At 40.6% G+C, this 23,593-nt stretch overlaps 1 protein-coding gene across 7 annotated transcripts in view; it reads left to right on the plus strand.

Annotated features, from left to right (window-relative positions):
* Zasp66 (PDZ_signaling and DUF4749 domain-containing protein Zasp66) overlaps positions 1-23,593 on the plus strand; it is a 122,699-nt gene that overhangs the window by 47,339 nt on the left and 51,767 nt on the right. For 4 of the 7 annotated variants that reach the window (XM_071599371.1, XM_071599372.1, XM_071599369.1 and 1 more), the window contains exons 2-3: positions 2,588-2,736; positions 7,668-8,103. In XM_071599371.1, the coding sequence (XP_071455472.1) occupies positions 2,588-2,736; positions 7,668-8,103 (585 nt within the window). The other 3 variants (XM_071599373.1, XM_071599374.1, XM_071599375.1) reach the window with 3 other exon arrangements.

Consider the following 23,593-nt stretch of genomic DNA (forward strand, 5'->3'; position numbering starts at 1 on the left):
GGAGGAATACCACACAAGGGGAGAGAGGGTGAGAAAGGGTTAGAAGGGAGGACCGCGCAGCAGTCGAGAGGCAATCATCGGAGCGAGTGCTCAATCAATCGTGAAGATAAAAGACGCGCGCCGTTGTGCTTTTTTTCTCCTTCCCAAATCGCTCTATCGGTGCGCTGCTTAGAGAGAGAGAAAATACCGCGAGGAGAGAAGCTCTTTAGATAAGAGGTAAGGCAATGAATGGACCACAGGTAGGTGGGACGGATGCTGACGAGACGGAGGGAGATGATGACAAGGGATTAAGCGGGACCAAGGAGAGCGAGGGCAACACTCCCTGGTGGGGGGAGGGGGAGGGAGGAAGGGATCGAAAGTGATTGTTCTTTCCCTTTTGCGTCCACTCGCTCGACAAGTAGGCATCCGCTGTCTTCGTCGTTTTTGTCCGCGCTTGTGCTCATTAGTGCCACACAAATCTCCTCCACTCCAGAAACCGAGCACAACTAACTTCGGCTTGCCTCTCGGCTCGCCCTGTGTAAGTAAATACTCCTCCAGTGTTCGCTCTTGTCACGGCGGTGTAAAACAAGTGAAGTGGCACGTGCAGGGATCCAGAGGAATAAATGTAAATATTTGAAAAAAATGGTAACTGATGAAGATTGCCATTAATCAATACATGGAATCATTGAGCTCTCTACAAGAGTTTTAGAGGCGAACCACAAAAAGAAAATTTCAAACATTTATGACACGTTATTTGTGTTACTAGAAAATGTAATGTTTTTCACTGAAATTCTCAAGCTCATTCAAAGTCTTGGACTGAGGAAATCAAGGAATTTCTTTTTTCTCTTTTCCCAGTCTCTTGGTTACGGATACATCCACGAGACATTATTGCTGGATAATAAAATAATTTTAACCCTAGTGAAAATACCATAAGTCTAACCTGATGGAAACTATCGTGCATTTTTTCTTAAGGTTATAACTGATGGGATGATTCTACGCTTAATTAGGACTTATATTTCTCACCGTGTAAATACATTTCAAGGGATATGAAGCCGACAATTGTGTTCAGGATAGCGGAATAGCAAAGGAGGCGTCTTCAAAGGGTAGCGAGTCGGAGGGAACGCTAAGAACAAAGGCCTAAACACTTTTATGTCTCTTAATGCACCGATGCTTTTGATGATGAAACGAGTGTCCTGAGCGAGTTTAAGGCTATAGAAATTAATTAGGTAATTGTATCGGGAGAAATTCTGTGCTTTATCTAGTGCACATGTTCTAATTCCAATTAACCATCTTTCTTTGGATCATAAAACGCTTTCTAGTTTCACTGTGTTTAAATTGAAATTCAACTTAGATAATATTCTAGCTTGATATAAAAAACAAGACTTTAGGTCTAGTTTGGAATGTGTTAATAACTAGCAGACATAATTAATTCTTCACCCAAATGTTAATCCGATCTTATGTACCGTATAATCCAATGAATGAAAATTCTCTAACGTTTCTTTGAATATCCAATTCATTAATACGATACATTATTTTATTTCTATTCCATGTAATTTCTGATATTAATGTAAAGCTATCCGCTTTAGCTATAACTTGTGAATATATATAATATATATATTATATATATATATATATATATATATATATATATATATATATATATATATAATATATATATATATATATATATATATATTATATATATATATATATTATATATATATATATATATATATATATATATATATATATATATATATATATATATATATATATATATATATTATATATATATATATATATGTGAGTACTCAAGAGAAGGTATAAACCGCAAATAAGTGAACGAAAAAAACTGTGCAATATACCGAAAAGTTTACTCTTAAAGGTTACCAGAACTTTTGTAATTTAATTTCCCAGCCGTGGGTGGATCCACTGGCTTGGAGTATTGATAGCAAATCCAAAGAATATTCTGTGCTCCAGCAATGACATTTCTACCTACACTAGGACCAGAATAGACAAAAGTCTACTGCGATAAATGTTCGTTTAGCTGGATAGAGAGGAAAATTAATTTAATAAATTTATTATTTAAGTGCACAAAGTAAAAGTTAGACCGAGTACACTTTTGGTTCCATTTTTTCAAAAATTGGGTGCTACATGGGCTTGATTCTAATCTCACTACTCTTATGTTTGCTATCGCATCGCTAGTTCTCAAAAAATCAATTTCTTTAAGTTTTCTCTATGAGGTACATTAAAAAAAAGCAATGAGAAAAATCTCAAACCTTTCTGAATTATGAGTTGGCACAGTAATTTTCTAATTAGCATGCTCTGCTAATCAAGAAATCTGTGTTAAGTGGGTTTTTTCTCTCATCTCAGTGATATCACATTTTTCCTCACTTTTTTCAGTCCGTAAAAAAACCCTAACTGAGCATTTTGCCCCCAAGGTGAATTTGAAATTGTAATATGTCTGGATTTTCTTCAACCGTTATAAGACGGCGAAATTTAATTTGGAAATCGGTCATTAAGAGCGATCGATTTCAAAATGCCCATTAGGAAAGAGTTACTCTGCCTGAGGCAATGAACACCCGTCTCTTATGTCCCGTCCGCACAGGTGCAGCTGGGTTCCCCGGCCGACGGATCGCTTCGAAGGGGTGACATCATCCGGAAGATCGGCGATTACGACGCCAGGGACGTCTCTCACAAGGAAGCTCAAAATCTACTCAAGACGGCGGGCAACAACGTCAATGTCGTCGTGCAGAGGTACGACAGAGAATGGCTCAAACGAGTCACGAGTGTTCACGAAGCGTTCACGCTTAGATATTGCGAATGGCCAATCCGGGTCCAAATTGTATAAACATTAATAATAAATAAACAATAAAATACCTATGGTTTGAAGACAAATATAATAGCAAAGTTGAGGTCTTTAACTTAATTACTTTTATACCTGAGAATAACTTGTGCAATTAGTAATAACGGTTTTTTGATTAATATTTTTACACCATTTTAAAGGAAATTACTTACTGGTCTAATTTTTCTACACACTAAGCACCATCTTTAGGATAATCAACATATATTTAGGATATATTTCCGACAGATTCAGGTGAGATGTAGTGTAAGTTTGTCATTATGAGAAACAAAAAGTTACAATTTTCCACAGATTTTAATCTGTGGAAAAGTGCAATTTTTTCTCATAATATCTTTAGGAACATCATATTTTCTTTTGTTTGACAAAAGTGTGTACAGTATGTGTGTTGAAAAGCTAACAAAAAATAAGGATTTATTAGAGAGTACGTGGTAAATGTGATGAATAGGTCAAAAGGAAATGTTATCTGTCGTTGGTTTAGGCCTCATTACGACATGCTGCCAGTATATGGGATCTTCACGAAGTTGGATTTATTTCCCGAATGGGATCTCGTGCATCACAGAGGAGCTAGATTTATAAAACTTTGTTAAAATAAACTTAGCAGCGTATCCAAAATATTAGAGCAGCTAGGCTGGGAATCACTCACGGAGCGAAGGTTAAATGACAGATTTAAGTAGTAGTTTTGAGGGGAGGCGACCGACAGCTAAGGTCATTTGACAGATTTAAGCTCTTGCATAAATTGGAAGAGCGTCTCTTTAGCAGTGATGTTGAAAATGCATTATTACCCCCATCGTACTACGGTAGGAGAGATCATGCCAATAAAATTAGAGAGATTAGGTGTAGAATAGATAGATTTAAGATTTCATTTTATCCCACGAAAGATTAATGGGATCAGAATGACATTATCCGACCGCGGTAGGGTCATATTCGGGTCAAAATTAGTCTGGTGGGTATTCACCCCCTGCCACACACCCTGAAGGTGGCTATCAGGGTATATATATACATAAAATAAATAAAAATAAAATACTTGGCACGCAAGAAGGTTTAGATATGCAAATCGAAGGTGGTGTGCGAATGACTTTCAGGATGCAGAATGCATTTAAAATGATAATTTACAGCAATTAGCTTGAGAAGTCATCGTACTTGGATGTATAATATTACATAGTGTGCTTACTTACTTGGTGCATTCTTAATATATCGGTAGTTGTAATCGTTAGGCAGTTCAGAGTTAATATCCCTATGGGATCATTTTCGCAACTACTCATAGGTGGGGTTTAACTCAGCACAAAGGATTTTAAGGATTAGAATGAATCCCAACGCCAATTGTAATTCTTAGCTAAACACACCAAGGGTATATTCCATTCACTGAAATTACAATTCCATTTACTGCAATAGCACATCAGATAGATCTCCAAGTAATTTGTTAGATAAGATATTAATAGTTGTAATAGTACTATCTACCGGCTTAGGGTAGGTTTTGATGCACACTGCCACTACACATTGCTATACTCATAAATCCTTAATAAAAAGATACGCAATATTCTTAATCCCACAATAGATATGGCAGAAGTTCAATCTTTAAAAAATAACGAGCGATGACGGACATCCTGTCGTACTCCCTTTACCTAACATTGACCACCGCGACTCTCCATTTGCTATTCGCACCTGTGCAGTCTGAGACGAAAAGGCTGTGGATATGCCGTCTATCTCTACGATTTTCTACAAAGTGTCTATTAAGTCAGCCCAGTTTGCTCCTTTGAACGCCTTCTCATAACTCACGAAGGATAAAAATACATCCCAATTAGACTTCACATATCTTTCTACTGGTGACCTCATTATTACTACGGCAAAACATGAATACCTCCCCTTTATAAATGCAAATCACTCCTCCCCTAAGCAATAGTTCACTCCCATCTCATCTACATAATGCCCCGCCAGCCGCCGCTAGGGCGTGATGCGAGGGGTGTTTCGTCACCACCCGTAAGAGGGAACAAAACCACGTGCAAAATCAACACAACAATGCAAACGTATACCCACAGTGGCGTATACATTCATGCAAAAATCCTTTCAACTTACACGCATGCAAATATATATACTATCAACTGACAAGCAACTGTACCTTAGGATGCAGTAATAAATGTATCCAATAACGTGTAAGCTAGAATTTGAGAGGTAAGAAGGGGAAATTCCCCCACTATATGGACATGAAACATACAACGGTCTCCTCCCCAAGGACACAGGTAGCGAATGTGACCCAACGCTGTAGGTAGTGCGAGGGTCCCCCCACGGAGAGAGACGAGGAATGGAAGGGGAAACTGAAAAACAGACAAAGCAGAGAAAGCAATGCTATTAAGAGCAGTACATTATTTAATGGCATTCTAATGTGGTCATGCGGAAAGAAAGGGTTTTGACAACAGAACAAACGTGTTTATTGAAAGTGCATGCATTTGAGTAGAACTGATAATTCCGACTCTTTTTGTATCCTCTTGTTGATGAGCCTAAGATTATACAAGTAATATGAATTATTATAATTGCATTAATACTAGTACAACATCTAGGCAGATCTTGGATGGACATCTACCAAATACCGCTACATTTCTAAACCTCGCATAGCATGACACAACGTAAAAGTATAAATGTCAACAGTCTCTCCTTCAATCCCTAATTGTTCTGCACTCCTTTCATCCCCTCACACATACCTATCCTATTCTTGCCCTTCGCCTAACGTTCAACCCTCCACCACGGCCTTCAACCTTCCATCGCCATTCAGAATGTCCTGCATCCACTGCTAATGCATGCTTTGGATTTCTCCCTACGACCATCTCTCCTCCCCCACCATGCCTGGTACTTCTTCGGTTGATGTTTTTTCCACCAATGTCATCTTTACCATTATTTTCCAAACCCACATTTCAAAAGACTCAAATATGCGCCTATCATCTTGCCTGAAGAGACCAAGTTTACCTGCGTTACATATCGATGCTGGAAATCAAAGTATTCACTTATTTTTTTCTGGACAACGTCTCTGTTATCAATTCCCTTTTCCTCGTAAAAGACGTCTTTGCCCAATACAAATATTTCTCTTATTTCCGCACTATTTTGAAAATATTCGCCAAAAAAAATCTCAGGTAAACTGTTAATGCAAAAAATTTGCCAATGATGGAATGTGGATCCAACTGCTCACAGGGCTATCCACTGCACAAGTCCTAAGATTGATGAGATAGCAGGCTGTACACGTCTCAAACTGCTCAGATTGCGAGTGGGAGATGGAGAGTCCGGAAGGTCAGTGTTAGGAAGAGGGGAAAGAGGGGGGGTGTCCATTATCTCACGTGCTATTCAACGCATATGGGGAGGAAATGGTTAAATAGGCATGGGAAGAACTGGAGTAAGGGATGATATTCGGCGGGTAATTCATTAAACCAGTTAGGTTTACTAATGCTCAGGTTTCAGTTTTCCAGTCAACCAAGGGGTTTGCAAGCGTTGCTGAGTACTACAAAAATCCGTGTGATACACGTAGTAGTATTTAGGGGAGGCGACCGACAGCTGAGGTCATTTGCGCCATAGGGGATGGACAGGAAAGGATGAAGGGTGGAGAGAAACCCGGCGTCGGCATTAGCCTACTCTTTACGAAAGGCGCCAAGGGGTCCGCAGCTTAACGTCCCATTCGATGGACGGCGTGCTCACTCAAAGTGCCCTCCACAAAGCACCTCAAGTAGGGATCGAGATACCTCTGAAAAATATTCAACACCGCCGGGATTTGAAACCGGGCCCTCTGGGTGGGAAGCCAGTACGACAGCCCCCGCACCATCTCGATCCCCGTGTGATACGCATGGGATCGAAATCAACATGAGCAAAGGAAAATTTGTGCGGATTTTGCGAAAGAGAAAGACTAAGTTAAAAGTTGAAATAGGAGGACAAAAACTAGAGCAGTTGAAACAGTTTGCCAATATCGGAACTGTTTTGGACCAGAATGGTCCAAGCGCGGCAGAATGTGAGAACATAAAACTCCTTTTTTGAAAGCGTTTGAAAAAGTTATGAAGTTACGAAAGAAGTTGTGTCGTGGCACCCTATATTAGGGACGTAAGGAGAAGCATTGCGTCAGGCAAAGAAGCTTTAAAAGGAGGAAGGAATTGATAACCGAGAAGTTGGGTAAGGATGTTAATTAAAACCTCGTTAAAACTTTGATAAGGATTTTAGTTACGTACGGCGCGGAAACATAGTCACTGCATCAGGGTGATGAACGTAGATTGGAGGCTATTAAAATGTGGGTGTGGAGATGAATGGAGAAAGTGAAGTGGACCGAAAGGAAAACAACTGAGGAAGTGGTAGGTATGTTGAGGGTGTAAAGGGGATTGTTGGACTTGTTGCAGTCTCCAATTTGCTTTGAAAATTTGCTTTACATTTGAATTAATATAGCCTACGTATATAGATAGGTATGAAGGGCTAATTGATCGGTAGTGGGATGTTGAAGACTGTAATAGAGAGAAGAATGTTGGAAAGCACTCGAGGAAAGGGAAGGAACAGGATAGGGGTGCTGGACGGGATGAAGGGAGGAAGGAAGTACTGAGAGATGAATATGGACTTAATGTAGAGTAGATTGCTGGATTGTGTTTTGATAGGATTCGCAAAATATTTATTTGGTAGTTATGCCCATCCAAAACCTACCTTAACCGGTATATTACTTAATAAATATTTATATATATATATATGCATATATATATATATATATATATATGTATATAATGTAAATACATATATGTATAACTGATATCTGAATTCGTAGGAAATTATCAACTCCGCACGCCGTCATGTGCCCTTCCCTCTCCCTCAGGAGCTCGGCGGCATCCTACTCATCCAGCTTCTCCTCCTCTACCATGACGTCCTCCACGCAGCAGCAGACATTCGGGGGACCGGTGGCACAGATGCCCAACCCGCCGGTGGCCGGGGGCGTCGCGACTCCATTCACGGCCGCCACCCTCCCACGCTCGTCATCGATGCCCCGCTCCACGGCCCCACAGCCCGGCTTGGGAGCGGGCCTGGGGGCGGTGAGAGGCGGCACCCCTGGCCGCGCCGCCTCCCCCATGCCATCGTCCATGTCCGAGGCGCTCAAGAGCCCCGTCGAGTCGCTGCCCTACACCATCTTCCCGGTGGCGCCGACGAGCCTGGCCGCAGGGTCAAACGCCCCGCCGCCCAGGGCCTCCTCGCCCTTCCCCTGCTTCCAGCCGCCGCCCTCCACGGACCCCGAGCTGGAGGTGGTCACCAACCAGGTGAGTCCAACACACTCCGCAGACCATCTCAAGCGACACCGCGATCGCCATGCGCATGCGCGTCTCCATGACTATCCCGTTATAAACAATGATACTCTTTAAGCCGATATATTTCGATGAAATGCGTCATTCTCAATTACTATTATGTTACATAATGATCTGTTCTTTACAAAGAGTGGTAATATTTACTTCTATCACATCACTTATTACGGAAAATTTAATCTTACGTCACGTTGATGTTTTGTTACGCCGTTGTGTGTGTAAATGTGTCATCAGTACAGAATGAAGCTCTTGGATAAATTGAAAGGAGGTCTCTTTAGCAGTGATGTCGAAAATGTATTATTCCCCAATCGTACTGCGGTAGGAGAGATCATGCTAATAAAATTAGAGAGATTAAGTTTAGAACAGATAGATTTTAGATGTATTTTTTTCCACGAACGATAGGGGATCATAATAACGCTGTCCGACCGCGATAGGGTCATGTTCGGGTAAAAATTATTCTGGTGTGTATTCACCCCCTGCAATACACCTTGTCAGTGACTTGCAGGGTGTATATTAATAAATAAATAAAATTAAGCAGCAACATAAGAACAATATCCCCATACTGAAGGTTTACTGAGACGTTAAATTAGTGACACCACTAAGGCCATCTCTATGTATTTCCTTAAAATTCCAAGTCTCTCAATCATTTGTAATTGTGAAGATCCTTCCTGGTGGCAATACATATAATTTGGTGTATACGAGACTCAAGAGTGCCAATATCACTGCATACACGTACTTTGTCAAAGTGGATGTCAATTATGTGATTTCTGAAACAATATGCCAGGTTTAAAATATTTTGAAGGTTACTAGTGACGTGTTCACATGCCCTTGAAACTTGCCCCGTGTCTCTACTAGAAGACTTAAAATTTAAAACTAGGCTTTTGCGATGAATAGTGAATACACGAATGAGAACTATAGAGTCATAACTGTAACTAAACAGTTAATGTACACCTTTATTTAATTAGCCACGATTTTAAAAATCAAATCTTAGGTTTGAATTTCTTTCCACGCTGGGAATGACTTTATGGTTTTCATCAAATATTTTCATTTTTTTAAGCCACAGTTTGACCCGAAAGTTATTTTGCTTGGTGAAGGAGCTCACCTAGCACCAAACCCTATACGGCGTGCAAAATGCACAAATCATGGTGAAAGGAGGCCAGCTCCTTTCCTGTGCTACACACAGCTTAGGTGTAGCTAAGGACCCAGCATCACCAATAACATTTCAATCCGCTAGGCTGCCATGCTTCCCATATTTTTACGCTTAACTTTGTGGATAATCCATTATCACTGAAGTAGAAAAAACAATGCATCTTTCCACCCAATTTTTTATCAGGTACGTTAACTACCCTTACCCGTACCCCGTACCATAGGATGACGCCGGTGCGTTGAAACTAGTCGCACCTGTTAAAAGTTTTGTTGGAAAGATACCTTGTTTTTTTCTAAATCAGTAACCATGCTCCCCATAATCTTCATTAATACTTCAAGTATATTTTAAGAGCGAAGGCCAAATTCCAATATTTACAACCTCAGTTATTTACTTTCTTCATACTATTGGCGTTAAGTATTTTCTGGTTTCTTAAAGAAATGGCCGCTAGCAATCAAATTTAAATGCCGAGAATGAAATACTGCTCGTTGCTCTCATCAGCTGCCCGTCTTTCAGAACTACTTCAGAATTGTGAAATAAAATTCGGTGAAGTAAATATCTCGAATTTTCACCTATTTAACGGAAACTCAGCATACTATGGTAATTCTATAAGCATACAAATTATTTTAAGTAAATTGTGTGGAATTATAAAGTCAATAACTTCTTTTCATTTCAATATGTTATGCCAATGTCATAAAGTTACGCCGGTGACAACAAATTTTAAAAATTTATTATTTCCACTGATTACATTATGAACTTTAAAAGTATGTATCCTCCGCATTAATACTAATGTATATTTTCTAGAGATAAATGCTGAAATATCCCATCAAGTTATGCAAAGACCTCACAAGAATGCGTCAAGAAAACATTTTCAAGACTTTATTTGATCGGAAATGATTCCAGTGAACCGTGAAATCTGTAGTTGAGCTATGGTAACGATATTGCGTGAAATTATACACCAAGCACAAGGATGTGACTAAAATTTCTCATCAGGAGTATAAAGTAAATATAGACGTTGGTAAAAAGGTACTCTTTATGCTAATTTTAAACCTTCACTCCACAATGGACGACTTCGAAAACCATTTTTAGCCGTGAAAACCCGGGATTGTAGATTCGAATTTAGTTAGGAGGGCAAAATTTCTGAATTTTAAAACAATGAACGATTCAGAGAGACGTATGGCATAAACTATACCTCCCAACCCTACTGCTCTTCACGCACGTCATCAAAGGTGAAAGGGGAGTGCCCACATCCGCCTTCGGGATCCAATGTCCACTTATCCATCCCACCTATCAATCCCGTCTGCACATGGTCACGAAAGAAGTCGGAAATAAAATCAGCAGCGCTCGCCAATCTTCCGCCAGGAAACCGCCACTCCTAAACCCCTCCCCCGCACTCCCCCTCCAACCCCCGCAAACCCCGGGAAGCTTCTGGAATTCTAGAAAAATCTCATTTTCTCTCCCCCACCCTCACCACTCACCCCCTTCCTCTTTTAATTTCTCTCATTTTCGCTCAACCCCCCCCCCCCTCATCCCCTCTACCACCTCTCAACGAGTTCACAGGATGCTCCAATTCTCGAGAAGTTCACGAGATCAAAAGTCTCCTCCTCCTCCCACCCCATAATCTCTTTTATTATGAATTCTGAAAAAAAAGGGATCCAGGTATCTCGGGATAAATTAATGCTCGCTTCCAGAGAAGAGATATTTTTTTAATAAGGAGGAAAAGATTCGGAATGAGTCGTAGTTGGAATATAAATTCAAGTTTTATTTGTTTTCTTTTTTGGTGCAAAGGCGGGGTCGAAAGTTATGTAGAGAGGGTAGTGGAGGATTAAGCGAAGCCGGAAATGCGGAACCAACGGCGATTCCCCGACGCAAACCAACGGCCTACCCCGGACAGAAGGATATTGTTTTCGAGAGCAATATAGCAGACGTTTTCCTTGCTATATCAATAGATTCACAATGGTTGCGACTTTATGGCGTCATTTTTTTTACTGAATTGGAAGGGTGGAAATCTAAAAAATTAAAACGCTTGCATCGAAAAAATCCGCAAAACATTTCACTCACCGTGAGCTCTGGGGATTATTAATCCCACGGTGATATCAAGAATGTGCCCTGTGCGTATGACATAAAGTCCTAATTCAGCTTTAGTTTCTTTCAGTATTATCCATTGCAACGATTTCCAGGGGACGTAAAAAGAATTTTAAAAATAAATTACACATGTCAAAATGGATTTTAAAAGCTTCAAATGGACATCATAAAAAGCGACATTCGTTCAAAGAGCAAACGACAAACGATATCATTAATATATTTTTGTGTTTGGTAATTATTTTTCCAATTTTGCTGCTTGCTGCATCTCCAAGAAGATTTTTGATTAACAACTTCTAGCTTCGTCCAGCTTCCAAGCTCCTGTTTTTCCCATACAGCTCTCTTTAACATTTTCCTCTTTCTATATACGTTGAAAAGCACAGTGTCTGATAATGGTGGACACCCTCACCCCTTTGTCTGTCTGTCTAATTCACCATGTCTTAGTTCTCTTCACAAACCTCAGCCCTAATCTCGACTCTCCAACAGCCACTCGGATCTGAACAAGCAGTCTGAGAGGCATGTGGACATATTATGTATTTTTAAAGAATAAATCGCCTTCCTATTCCCCCAATCTAATCTTACCTTCTGAAATATGGTACAATCATTAATTCTATCTAATTCACTTCCTTCAAGGTCACCTCGAAATTTGCAAAACAGGAAAATATATATCCTGATGGTATTCTATCTTCCTCTCTATCAGTGGCCTCATTACTGCTTTGGCATCACGCGTTCCTCTCCCCTTTCCTGAAGCCCATCTCCGCAAGTACTCACAGTGAGCCGCCATAGGGTGATAATTGCAGACTGTGACCAAATTCCCCCGCACTTGAATTTAAAAATATAAGCTAATAAAAAATACACTACACATCTGAGTAATGTTAGTGAAATGAACTCGAAAACCCAAACAGTATCGAAAAGTGAAGACAGCTCAAGAAAAGGAATAAGGGTCGAAAAATTTGACGTCTCATACGACGACGAACGGAGGAATGAAGTGCTCTCCACTCAGTATCCAAAGTAGGGATCGGGATACCGCAGAAAAATATTGCTATTACCGGTATTCAAATCCAGACCCTTGCGGTGGAAAGTCGGTACATTAGCCACTGCGCCATTCGGATTCCTCTACACCCAAGAGCTGTTAGGCGTTGTAGCTTGGTGATTGGATCATTTGAATTCGGACAGGAGGGCATGAGTCTGGTTCTCGGTGGCTTGATGGATAGGTCCAAATTCACTTGAAACTTTTTTTGCCCTGACCTGTAATCTGTGAGATTTTGGGGTAACAAATCTTCCTGAAAACCTACATGGGGTCACGGGCGGTCAAAATAACTGTCCCGCTCCAACCCATGTGTGAATTACACGCCACGCCATTACCTCTCACCCCACCTATCACCCAATCCTACGGGTTATATTATAGGGAAGAATTCCCGTTTGCAGCCTACCAACCGTGAAAGTCGTAACACCAACCGTATAACTGAAATACAATGGCACATATCAGCCCATTGATACAGCATAAAATCTGAGGCATTCCTTCATAGAAAATTGTAAATAGGCTAAAAGTGTGATATGCTCTGTGGTTATTTATAGTTTAACTTTATCAGTACGTACGATGCACTAAGGACGACTTGAAAACTTAGCCAAAACATTATCCTCAATGCTCAAGGGGGGAAAATAGAGTAAAGGTATTTGGGGGAACTTCCAGAGTAAAATCCTTGAAGCAATCGCACAGGAATGGAATGAGAAGCGTGCAAGATACTTAGTATAACGTCGTTGCGGTGAAAACACCAATCTGGCCACAGTCCGAGCGCACTTAACTATGGGAGGAACTTGACGTCAGTCCATCGCCAGCGTAGTGTATGATTACGACAATACCTTCAGTCGCAAGTTAACTACGATACATCTCGCACGCCAACGTTGAATTTTTATTTCATTTCAGCAGTCAAATAAATCAGTCACTTGAAAAAAATGCCTGCCACTATTTTGAGGATTTGATTCCACGGAACATTTTCTTTTGAGCGAATATAGAAAAATTCACTGAAGCTATATACTGAAGGGTATTTTGGGATCATGATTCAGGAGATGCAAGCAAAGCGTGCTTTGGAGAATTTGGCCGTGAGAAATAACCGCACAAACTCCAATTACTTCCGCGGATATTCAGCTGGGGTTCGTGTGCAACCTTAATTCATTCCTATTCTTAGATCGAGAGAGGATTCTAATTAAAAAACACTGTTAACTTTTACGATAGGGTCTAGTAATTACTTAATTCCGCTTTTAATAATCATTCAGAACAGCGGAAGAATATGGCAATATTTTTATGCATAATAGTCATCAAAATGAGGATTGTCGGAGGTATCCATGGACTTGCTTAGAATTATTTGCTTGAATGGAGAAGAAATTTAATTATAGGATTTTGCTCAATGACTGATTCGAGGATTTTTTATCTCTTATTATTTAATTAAATATTCTTTTAAGGTAATTTTTGAATGAAAATAAGAATAGTCATTTTTATGAAACGGAAATCAAGAGAAAAATTAGATCACTCTGAAAGAAATATTTATTCTCACACTGACGTTGACCTATTCTACGAAACCTTTATAATATGCTTTGTTTCCCTGTCTTCCTTGTTTGAATTCAATAGAACAGTTAAATAAATTGGAATCCTTGAATGACTGAATGAACACATATCTTATGTTTTCCCTAGACCAGAGACGAAGTTTATTTAATAGAAAATGTTGTCCGACATTTTCATTACGTCAAGTGAACTTGACGCGCGTCTTTGTTTTTCATTTCGTGACTGATTTTTGATTTACGATTAACCGAATTCCATCCTTTCTCTCCCTTTGCATTCTCTTCCCTAGCGAAATAAGTTTTTTACAATTCCCAGGTGACTTCCACATGGACGACTGAATCAAAGCGGGATTTAAGACACATGAATTTGAATTATCAACCCTAACACTGTCAATTTCACTGTGAGGGGCAGCAATAAACTTACTTCGAGAGAATATAGCAGCAATAACAAGTTTCATCGGATTAAATCCATATCAGCTCTCAGCATCCTCCGTCACAGGAGAGTACCTTGAGCGCAGAAGATTTCAGCGGCCTCGGTATCCAAAGGAAAACGCTTCCATTCTATATCCGCTCTTCTAAGAAAAGTAGTTCCGACGACTCCCCATCTCGATCGTGGCCAATGCCTTGGAAATGGACATGCGCAATGCCGTTCTTCACTTCGTGGAAGAAATTAATTAAATACTGCAATAAAAGTTTGGGATTTGGCCTTTATTCGGTGATTCACTTTTTCCTCCCAAACGTTGTTTAAGACTATTTATAATAGAAAAGAGGGGACTCGAGGGATTCACCGAAATAACTGCTTAATTAACTTCAGGGATTGCAGGAGATGACTAGCCATTTTTAATCCGCGGGACGAACTCATATTTTGTTCGCCAGACTTTGACGATTCTGTTCATACACTTTGGAATAACATTCGTGGATAGAGAAGAAAACTATTAAGTCCGAAAGTAATCCCAAACAATTACTAAATAAAAATTACGAAATTATTTCATAAAAGCGTGACTAAACGGAAAAATATTCTGAAAGAAAATATGTATTAGATACTTAGATGAGTGGCTTGTAAAAGATAATATCTGATCTGTTTTTTAAACGAGGGTGGAATAATAAAAAAAGGGTAATCATCACTAAAAAAATCCATTCCCAATTGACATTCCCTTATATAAAACAAATTTTAGGTATTGAAAAATCCGGTATGAAGTGGCAAAGGTAATGTCATAAAATAATTGTAGCCTACGGTGTGGTCTCCGATTTATTTCGCACGTAAAATAACAAATATACGGAATAGCCCCCAAACTCACCCCTGCCATGAGTTCCCAAACTGTAGGCAAGCATTCCTTGTTTCTACAACACGTAAAAGGATTCCTCTGCCTGAGTCAATAATCTTTTGCTCAAAAATAATGAGCGAATCTCCTCAACAGCCTGGAATATCACATTGCTTACGAAAAACCTCCAATATATATTTAGACCTCTTTGTTAGCTCTCAGTATGATTGCGAGTCTTTGCTTGAAACTCTTAAGAACAAATCTGAGTTTTTGAGAACCGAAATGGTGAGAATACAGCAATATTTATATGCATAATAGTCACCAAAATGAGGATTGTCCGAGGCACCCATAGACTTACTTAGACTAAACCCATTGCAGAAGTATAAAATATTAAGTATCAAAGGAAAATCGGTCAGTCACTGCTAGTAATTTCCTCAAACTATGAGACGCCATTCCTTGAAATACTTTCTTGAAATAAAAATTGAACGCGAGCTTAGAATCCTTCCGTTGAGTTCGAGTGATCATCGATTACAGTAGTATGTAAAACAACCGTTTATGTAGTCTAGGAGGGAGATGTCCCAATTACGTAAAATAAGAATCAATGACTCTTTAGGTCCATGGTCCGTAATTTCATAGAATCATTGAAATGTTTAAGCGACTCGTGAAAAAGTTCGTCTCACCCGGAATTCTTCATGTATCTAAACGAAATATCTTTTATGTTCGTGAAGAAGACAAAGCTATAATAATAATTCCAAGGGTGATTCCCTCTTAAGACACTTCGAGACCACTGTATGTGCATGATCTTTCGAAGGGATCACATTTCGCGAGCGGAGAAGGCGAAGGGTTTGCTGGGATAAGACGGAGGATAACATTCGGCGGAAAGCCCTACCTATTTCCTTCCGCCGCCACTATTCCACTCCTCCCATCTGGCCACCCCAATCCTTCATCCCTTCCCTCCTCCGACGGTTTTCGGAGAAAGGAGGCGAGGGGAGGGGGATAAGGGAGAGAGGAGGGGAAAGGGGGGGGAGAGGGGAGTGGGCGCTCGCTCGGAGATTCTATTTCGGAGATATAAGATGGGGTGGTGGCGGGGGTGGGAAACACTCCCTCCATCCCCCTTTCACCTCTCCCCCATTCCCCTTCTCCTCTGCCCGGCGTTACCCCGCCCCCCGCCAGAAGAAAGCAACCGCCCATGTCACTCATCTGACTAGAAGGAGCTGCAGAGTCCAAGAGGCAAACCATCGCGTAGTTAAGGAAACCCACCTGTGACCCCGTCTTGACGTCGTCGCGATACATATAATGATCACCTTGAGTGATTACAGAGCGATAGCAAGTCCGCATCTAAAGTGAACGCACGCGAAATGCGAATTGCACAAACTTAAATCAATTGAAGGTAACGCACATATCAATGACAGATTTTGGACGTTCCATAAAAAACTCTCGTATGATACACTACGGTACACCTGGTTTTTGACCCATGCTATAACATTCTGGAACTTTTCCTACTTACTGTGATTTCATGGACCAAGTACTTCGGGAATATAATATGAGCATCGACAAGAAGAAAAGGAAAATCCGTGTGTGCGAAAGAGCGAAGCTGAATGCAGATATCACAATTCGAGGAGTGATACTAGAGCAAGTGGAATCCTTCATCTACTTGGGCAGCAGTATAACATGGGATGAAAGAAGCTCGATTGGCATCCAGCGGGGAAAATCCCAAGCAAAGAAGGCGTTCATTGAAAAGAGGCAACTACTACTATGTTCAAAAAACATAAGATTGCACACAAGGAAACAGTTCGTCAAATCGTTCGTGTGGAACATGGCACTCTACGGATCGGAGACATGGAATGTTGGAAAAGTGGACAAATGAAGAATATAAACATTTGAAACATGGTGCTGGAGGAGAATGCTGAAGATTAAATGGACAGACAAAATGAGGAACGATGAAGTAGGCATATCGAAGTGCAGAAGAGGAAATGACCATATGGAGAGCTTTACGGTGAAGAAGAACTAGATGGATTGGATTTAATTTGAGGCACAATGGATTAGTTAGAAACATAATAGAAGGAAAAATTGAAGGAAAGACCCCGCGAGGAAGGCCAAGAGACAAGTACATAGGGAAAATTAAGGAGGAGGTAAAACAGAGAACCTATCAGAGGGTGAGGGAATTACCACTAAATAGGGAATAATGGCGGGCTGCAATGAAACCAATCTTAGGATTGTAATACTGTTAATAATGATGATTTCATGCCGTCTAGAAATTCCATTCTCTTCGCTTTTATACCTCGCTTACCCAACGCTCTCCCCCTTTACCGCAACCTTCAGCGTCTTACCAATCCTAAATATTTCCTCTGCCTCTTTTTCCGTCTTCTTCGTATTTTAAAGGCATACACAAATGTATATGACAGATACAAACACGTAGAGAAATCAGAAAATCATACGGAGCGAATAATTAAAGTCATCAAAGCGTTTTACTTTTCCTCAATAATCCAAAAATAATCACCAAAATGCATCAATTTCCAAAAAAACAGGTCAATTGCTTTCCAGTGAAATCATTAAAAGAACTGTATCCTCTAAATCTGAATCCTAACCCCTACCTCTGTAAAAAATAAATCCTATTTCAATATAAAATTTCGAAGATTATAGGTTTCTGTATTTTTCATAATATTTTCATGTGTGCCCGAAAAATATCTTACCTGCGTTTTTAAGTATCTTTTTTTATTGTGAGTGTGTTGTGCACTGCGAATTTGCTCCGAGAGGTCAGACGATCAACGAAGAATATTACGTTGAAATTCTGAAAATATTGTGTAATACCGTGAGAAGAAAACGACCGCGTATCTGGTCAAGCGGTGACTGACTTCATCACCACGGTAACCCGCCAGCGCATTCATCGAATCTTGTGCAGCAACTTTTGGCGAAACACAAAATTGTACAGCTTCGCCGGCCTCCGTACATTCCCAAAACATAGCTCCCTGCAACTACTGGATGTTCCCAAAATTGAAAATGGCGCTCAGAGGAAAGCGGTTCGACGACATCGAGACGATTCAGAGTAATGCGACGCGCGAGCTGAAGGTCATTCCAAAAACTGCGTTCGAGGACTGCTTTAAGATGTGGAAGCACCAACGCTGGGAGCGTGTGGTTCAATCAAATAGGGACTACTTCGAAGGATGCCAAGGCCCGGATGACGTACGTAGATTAGCGGAGATATGAACGCAGGTCGGATAGTTTTAGGACACACCTCGTATGCCTTGCTAGTAAGAGGCAGGAAATTCCTTGACTACGCGTTTATATCAGAGGAAAATTTGGAATGCTCTGAAGTAAAACAGGACTCCTACTCGAACCCTACTTAAAATTTGCACATGAGCATGCATAACCACATACAGTTTCAACTTCTTATTACGTTGGAATAAGTGACAATGCACCCAGTTAGTAGGAAAGAAAGGGTTTGGGCGTTGATGGTACGGAGGCCCAAAGTCAAAACGATGCTGTGAAACAGATGGCTGTACATTCTCACTGAGAATGATGGTAAGCAGAGAAAAGAGATATGTAATCGTACATGGGGCGCAGGGAAGAGAAGGAAACTTCACCTGGACCCTGAATGTCGGTTTGTTCAAACGCCATTTTTCGAAGGCTCATTGCAAAGTGAACCCTGACCCCAAAACCTCGAAACCCCGAAACACTCTTCGGAATGCTGCCTGTAGTTTTTATACTGGGTCAAAATCCTCCAAAATACTGAGCATTCCTGGTTTTCCACATTTTTTTTATTTCCAAGTGACGTCTCATCGTCCATCCATATTCTGCGTTCTTTCTACATTCAGCAGTTTTCAAATTATTTACAATGGCTCGTTTTATGTCGTGTTTAAGTCTCCATCATATCCCAGAAGCGCCAATTTACACGAAAATTCAAATAGTAATATTCTAAGAAACAAGCACTCAATTAGTTCGATGTATAGTCTCGCACTTTCTATTTAATAACTATATAATCATTATGCGTTTTTCTAAATATGTTTTAAATAATATTTAAAAGCCGCAAATGCCGATGACATAAATATCACTAGCATTTCGTCAAGAGAGAAAACAATCTTCGGCCAAAAAGAATGTTTTAATTTAAATAATTTAGGATATTTGTTCAACATAAATTGTTATTGAGGAGATTTTTGAAATATGGGTGCGGATAAGAATGAAAATAGTGAAATAGATGGAAACAATATCAGACGATGAAGTATTATGACTACTGGAAAGAGCGTTGCTGGGAATAATTTAAAGAAGGCAGGAAAGATGGATGCAAAGCATTTTGTTAGGAATATAATTCTAAAGACTTCGATTGAGGGGAGGAGGTTAGACAAGAGAGGAAGGGGTTGTGAAATAGGATGGACATTTTGTTTGGAATTAAGGGAGGAAGGAAGTATCATGCAGAATTGAAGACCCGTTCAATATAGATTAAGCTGACTGAGTGCGTCTCGTCGGACGAGAGTGAGAACACTGTTGGACGACGTGCACGGGGACACTGCAGCATCATCAAGGACTGCCACTGGAAGTCGGTTTCCGGAAACCTGCTGAGAGCCTTTATCGTTGCCGCTTGAACCGCCTCGATGGAGTCGAACCGATATCCTTTGAGCTCCCTTTTTATTCGTGGAAACGAGAAAAAATCAGCTGGAGCCAGGTCAGGGCTGAAGGGGGGGGGGTGAGGCAACGTTGCCACTCCGAATTTCCTCAGCAGCTGCCGCACAACAATCGCACCGTGGCACGGCGCGTTGTCATGGTGAAGTTTCCAATTCTTCCCTGTGACTGGTCGCTCGCGCATTACGCGATTTCGCAGGCGTGTCAGTGCTTGCACGTAAAATGCAGCATTTACGGTCGTTCCAGTAGGCACAAACTCCTTGTGAAAAATGCCACGTCGGTCGAAAAAAAACTATCAGCACGGTTTTTATTTTGGATCTTGACATCCGAGCTTATTTCGGGCGCAGGGACCCCTGCGTGTGCCATTCTGAAATTTGACGTTTTGTTTCCGGGTCGTACTGGAACACCCACGTTTCATCGCCGCTCATAACGTTGTTGAGAAAATCTTCATCTTCGTGGACGCAGCCCAAAATTTCTTGCGAAATTTCCAACCGCGACAGTTTTTGTTCCTTGCTCAAGACTTTCGACACCAGCTTCGCGCACACTTTCCTCATCGCAAGATCCTCTGTTACAATGGTGTGGACGGTTCCTACTGAAAGGCCGTTCTCTTTACTGAAAAGGACTATGGTTAAACGCCTGTCAGAGTCCAAAAAATTTTTCACGTTGGCCACCTGAGCACCGGTTCGAGCGGTCGTCGGGCGTCCAACGCGGTGCTCCACTTCGACGAGCTCCCAGCCTCCATAAACATTTATTGCCACTCAAAAAACTCTTGGGCGGCTTAAGGCATCGTCCCCATAAGTCTGTTTAATGAGTTCAAGGGTCTCCGACGCGGTTTTCCTGAGTTTAACGCAAAACTTCACAGCGTATCCGTTGCTCGACGGTGCGCTCCATGCTGGCCCGACAACACCAAAAACAATCACACGTCACAAAAATCCACCTTCTGTCTAAACGCATGCCCGTAGGCTACTGAACTACAGTGCACCTGAGTACTGAGGGACCCCACTACCGAGCCGACCGGTCGGACCCCCATCCACCGCTTCGTTGAGGCTTCAGCGAATCAGTCACGATACTTATTGAACGGACCCTATAGTGCTATGTCAACGCGAGTTAAACAGCATGACTTGAAAAGTGACTCCTACTGAGATTCATCGTCGTTTAAAGACTTTTTATGGTGACAATGCTGTTGATAGGTCTATTGTTAATCGATGGGTAGTAAAATTTCGTGTTTGCGACCCTGGAAAAACCATAATTGTTGATGAAACACGCAGTGGACGTCCGATCACTGCCAAAGACGATAAACATCGCAAACTCGTCGAAGATTTTTATTCAAAATGACTGGTGAATCGCTGGAACTGGAGAGGCCCAGCAAAACCTGAAATTTGAACCGATTCCACACCCTACTTATTCCCCCGATCTTACGCCTATGCTTGCTTCCTCCGATGCTTTTTATTCTTTTCCTTAACTCAAGAGACAAGTCAAGGGTAATGTTATCGGACCTCGGACGATGAGGTGAAGGCAGCCGTCAAGTCCTGGATTCGAGAAAAATCGAAAGAGTTTTTCAGTGACGGAATGAAAAAACTTTTTACACGTTGGGAGAAATGTGTCGACCTTAACGATAATTATGTTGAAAAATAAATATATTATTTTGAAAATTAAGAATCGTACTTTAATGTACTTTTTGTCCGATTTTGCTATTTGTTTTTTTTCGCACTCTACAAGCATGTGTACATTACTTTTCAGCCTACCCTCGCATATCTCGGAGAACCCTTGAAAAATGTTAGGTCACAGTGCGTGTTCACGTGTTTGTTTGCTCCATGTCGATGATAAGTCGAATGCATCGACCCAAGCCATCGGTTCGACACGCCTAGCTCAAGAAACTGTTAAATCATGCCTCCCAGGGATTCGTTCGCAGACACCCATTTAGATTTTTCACTTCCGTTCCGATTTCCCGATCATAAAACAGAGGATTCTGAAGGACCGTCCTCCATAACCCACGCCTTAGGAAAACATTCGCCCACATCTGTAGAAATAACATTAACGACGAGAGAGAGAGAGGAAAAGAAAGTCTTAAAATTAGGTTTATGGCTCGTTTTGCGCTTATACTTCCGAGCTCTGACAAATATTGTACATGCAGAACCCAAATAGCATCCCTGGGTTAAATGTCGGATTGCATAGTAAATGTCATTTGCCTTGTCAGAGTCAGTTAATGATACGGATTTGAATAAGATGCCCCAATTAACAGTATTTATTATTGATATTACCGGAAAACTTGTACCTGAAGTAAAAAAAACAATTTATATCTCCACTAAAGGTTTTATTCGGTACAAGTGGTTTCGATGCATCGGCGTCATCCTCAGGTCTAATGGAGATCAGGAGGATGACACAGATGCGTCGAAACTACTTGTACCGAATAAAACATTTAGTGGAAATAAACATTCTTTTTTTAATTCAGTGATAATTGATTTTCACAAACTTAAGCCTGAAAACTTCGAATTCATGAAAAACTTGTAACTTCAATTGGTACTAATTGAAAGTTCTGAAACATGATTCTACTATTCGTCCGGTTTCCGCAGCGTAGATGCTACGTACTATCCACTTTTCACGGGTTTTCAGTGGTTGGAAGAGATGCACCTTTCGTGCACCTTCGACCTCAAAATGACAGTTGGACTGCTGACGAAACGGATAAATATCTATTCGGGTCAAGGAACACGATGGAATCCAAGAAATATGCAATGCTCGTACAATGTAACTGTTTAGTATGCATACTCTGGATGATTTCCGAAATATTAATGCATGAGCAAGTTAATAACTAGAGCGTCAAATAATACTAGTGCGTACAACATTTATTTCTGGGCTAATTACCCACTATTATAATCGGTACTTTTTTTTAACTTATTTTCGTTGCCGATTAATATTGGCAGTGAAAAATTACATAACCCTTATTTTTTCCATTATTGACCGAGAGAAAAAGTTATAAGCATGTCTACTAAAATTTGTCATAGACATTTAGCTAGTAAATTAACAGTAATAAAGAACAAAAATAGAAAGAATAAATTAATAAAACATATAATCCGATTGCATAGAAAGGTAATTACACGAAATGAAACGGAGCAGGGTGATTAGATTGAGTTCATTAAAAATGGCTGTCATTCTTTACAACGTTACAATATGTTCACTCGGCTCCTTATATAGGATATCTATACCAACTAATTACCTCAAGCAATTCGTAGAATGACCACCAGGGAATAAGTCGATGAGAGTCGCCAAAACCTTGATGCTTGCATGGACCAAAACATCCTACTACGCCACGCTTTCACACGTAACTATTCATTCAATATTTGTCAGAGATTAAGATAAATATCCAGTCGTGTTCCTCGGATAATTTAAACATCTTTAATTGAAAATCAGTATCTTCCGAGGGTTTCACAAAATTATTAAACTGAAATACTTATCACGTCGAGAGTGAACCTCTTGACAATTGCGGAAAATTAATGCAATTGGTGTGAGTAAATTTTGTGCAGTGTTACGCGATATACAGATTGCTGGCGATGCATCATGTTAGGTTTTCTAGGCTTTTGGGTTTGAAGCTAGGGATTCGGGATTAAATCGGACGGGTGGATAGAAGTGGATTACCGGTGCTAGTAAGGATTAATTTTCACGTCCCGGCTAAGAGCACGGAGTGATGCCTTTGGATTCGGTCCAAAGGCCATCTTTTAAAATAAGGAGGAACACAACGCAAGAGGCACAACAGGCGTTGGTGGGGCGATCTAAAATTAGTTCGCCG

This window comes from Hetaerina americana, unplaced genomic scaffold (assembly GCF_022747635.1).
Source record: "Hetaerina americana unplaced genomic scaffold, ioHetAmer1.1.p SCAF_11, whole genome shotgun sequence".
Taxonomy (NCBI): Eukaryota; Metazoa; Arthropoda; class Insecta; order Odonata; family Calopterygidae; genus Hetaerina; species Hetaerina americana.